This window comes from Primulina huaijiensis, unplaced genomic scaffold (genome assembly GCF_012295235.1).
Source record: "Primulina huaijiensis isolate GDHJ02 unplaced genomic scaffold, ASM1229523v2 scaffold207190, whole genome shotgun sequence".
Taxonomy (NCBI): Eukaryota; Viridiplantae; Streptophyta; class Magnoliopsida; order Lamiales; family Gesneriaceae; genus Primulina; species Primulina huaijiensis.
The window spans coordinates 1-2,484 of NW_027354765.1; the positions used below are offsets into that span (position 1 = coordinate 1).

Consider the following 2,484-nt stretch of genomic DNA (forward strand, 5'->3'; position numbering starts at 1 on the left):
GTGTATTTAAAATAAATTACAGAATTTAATTTTAAAAAATTAATGATTGACTAAAATTAAATAACAAAATATCGCATGTAAAATCTTACTATTTTAAACTCTTATTGTCGACTTGCTATAATACATTTTATTATTTTTCTAAATAGAAAATTCTTCCTTTTCCCCCAAATATGACATCATGTTAATTTTTTTTTAAGATTTACTTTAATGTCTATGAAATTTTATATAAATCATTATTGTTAAAAATAACATATAGAGTTGCAACAGTTAAAAATAAAAAATTTAAGGTAAAAAATAAAAATCTCAAACTCTCAAAATTTATCAAACTCTTATTTTCAACATTCAACATTCTTATTTTCAACATTCAACTATTATAACTCATATTTTTCAACACTAATATTAATTTTCAACAGTAACTATATTTCCACAAATTTATTATATTATACAAACAAAATATTTATTGTACACAAATAGAAAAGCGCCGGCCCCCGCATGTTGGGAATTCAACCAATCACAATTTGGATGCATAATTTTATTGTTATTTGTTGACTCGCACTTCCCATTTCATCACATTGCGAGCTTCTTCAATGGCAGCCATTCCTTCTAATCTGCCGATAGTGAAAGTCGTAGCTCTCAGCGGTTCCCTCCGCAAAGGTTCCTGCAATCAAGGCCTCATACGCGCTGGTATTTTTGCCTTTTCCTTTTCGTTTTCAATATTTGTTAATTGGGACATGAAAGCGTTTCTTGAATCTGTAGAAGACATGGTTTTACATCCACGGACTCTGAGACGAAAGATTTCATTTTTTTATGTACAGTTTGTTATTTTGCAACTTGCTCTTCTTGAAATTGAAAATATGAATTTATTTAGTTTCTTTGTTTCATGCTTGTGTTTATGATGATTGTATATGTGACAAAGTGGATCTGTCAATCTAGCTGTCGAGATATCGAAACGGATCAATGGTTTGGAGATAGAACATGTGGATATATCACCACTACCATTTCTCAACACCGATCTTGAGGTAAATGGGACTTACCCGCCGGCCGTTGAGGCTTTCCGGCAGAAGATTCTTGATGCTGATTGCTATCTTTTTGCTTCGCCTGAGTACAATTACTCCGTCACTGGTAACAAAACGGCTCTTATCTCATGGTTTAGTTCATTCAATCAATTATTAATGTTCATCTTGGCTTTTGAAACTACTTGTTATTTACACATCGATCTTTATCACGATCATATCATGTAGAGAGTTTACTTGCTCGTGAAACGTTGCACTCGCATTCCTGATGTAAGGGGAGAAGCTTTATCTCAAAGTTGGGGTTGGCATTCTAGTTGGGTATAATTAGATTACTGAAGGAAATAAAGTTTTCTGACCTTCAGCTGGAAATTAAATGGATACGATTTAGGAGAAGATTAGTGATGAAATGTTGGATGGACCTTTAGACTCATTAGATGAAATGCTAGCTAGTGAGAGGTATTTGTCACATCAATTCACTCTGGGTTTCTTCTTCTCTCATATACAAGAAACCATACTTGAATTGCACAAAGAAATCTTCTTTCAGGAGCTCTCTTTCAAGTACACGCTCTTGTGTCATTAAAGGAGCTTCCCTCTAGTGTTCATTCCCAGACGAGATTGTGTTCGATCGCTTGGGACAACAATCTCTTCTTTGAGATTTCACGGATGCTTATATTGATCTGAATGGTTTTCGTATCTGAGTACCTTATCTTTGTTTTTTCTATAACTGAAAAAGGAACCAACCGTACGTGTGTTGGCTACAAATGTTAATCGCGGCAACAATGCTTATCCTGTAATAAATATAAAATATGTGCCTTTGGAAAATTGTCCAACCAATCTCGTCTCTTTTTTATTGTTCTTTCCTGGCAGCACCTCTTAAAAATGCAATTGATTGGGCATCCAGGCCACCAAATGTATGGGCTGATAAAGCGGCTGCGATAGTAAGCGGAGGCGGAGGTTGGGGTGGAGGCCGTTCACATTATCATCTTCGACAAATCGGTGTTTTTCTTAACATTCATTTCATCAACAAACCAGAGTTTTATGTTAACGTATTCCAGCCTCCTGCAAAGTTTGACAGTGAAGGCAACTTGATTGATGATTCAACCAAAGAGAGGTTGAAAGAGGTTCTCTTATCACTATATGAATTTGCGTTGCGACTCCAGGGTAAATCTGCATAGCGCATCTTAATCGCCATATCATTCTTATCACGTGGTACTCCACATCTATGCTTTTATCTGATTTCATATTTCCTATTTTTGTGTGTAATGCAAATACCATCCACAAACGTGGAGTTGCTATGATTTCTACTATGGTATCTGGACAAAAACGATGTAATCCATGATTTGTACACAAAAAAACAATGTAATCCACGTGCATGATGAATTGCTTGTTCTTGTAACCGAATAAATCGATCGTATGCATCAACTTGTTTTTAGAGTGGGTGCTCAACGAACCAACTTGTGACTTAAATTTT

The 2,484-nt window shown here is 35.0% G+C and overlaps 1 protein-coding gene across 1 annotated transcript; it reads left to right on the forward strand.

Moving 5' to 3' along the window:
- Positions 1 to 521: 521 nt before the first annotated feature.
- LOC140966574 (NADPH:quinone oxidoreductase-like) lies at positions 522 to 2,435 on the forward strand. Its single transcript, XM_073426829.1, has 3 exons — positions 522 to 684; positions 934 to 1,122; positions 1,881 to 2,435. The coding sequence occupies exons 1-3, from the start codon at positions 588 to 590 to the stop codon at positions 2,186 to 2,188; spliced, it is 594 nt and encodes a 197-aa protein (XP_073282930.1). The 5' UTR covers positions 522 to 587; the 3' UTR covers positions 2,189 to 2,435.
- Positions 2,436 to 2,484: the final 49 nt, after the last annotated feature.

Bases quoted from the DNA above. Each gene is read 5' to 3' on its own strand.
- LOC140966574 (XM_073426829.1), top strand. From the start codon at position 588: ATGGCAGCCATTCCTTCTAATCTGCCGATAGTGAAAGTCGTAGCTCTC. The intron at 685-933 runs GTATTTTTGCCT...CTGTCAATCTAG, and splicing joins TCAAGGCCTCATACGCGCTG to CTGTCGAGATATCGAAACGG. The intron at 1,123-1,880 runs GTAACAAAACGG...CTTTCCTGGCAG, and splicing joins GTACAATTACTCCGTCACTG to CACCTCTTAAAAATGCAATT.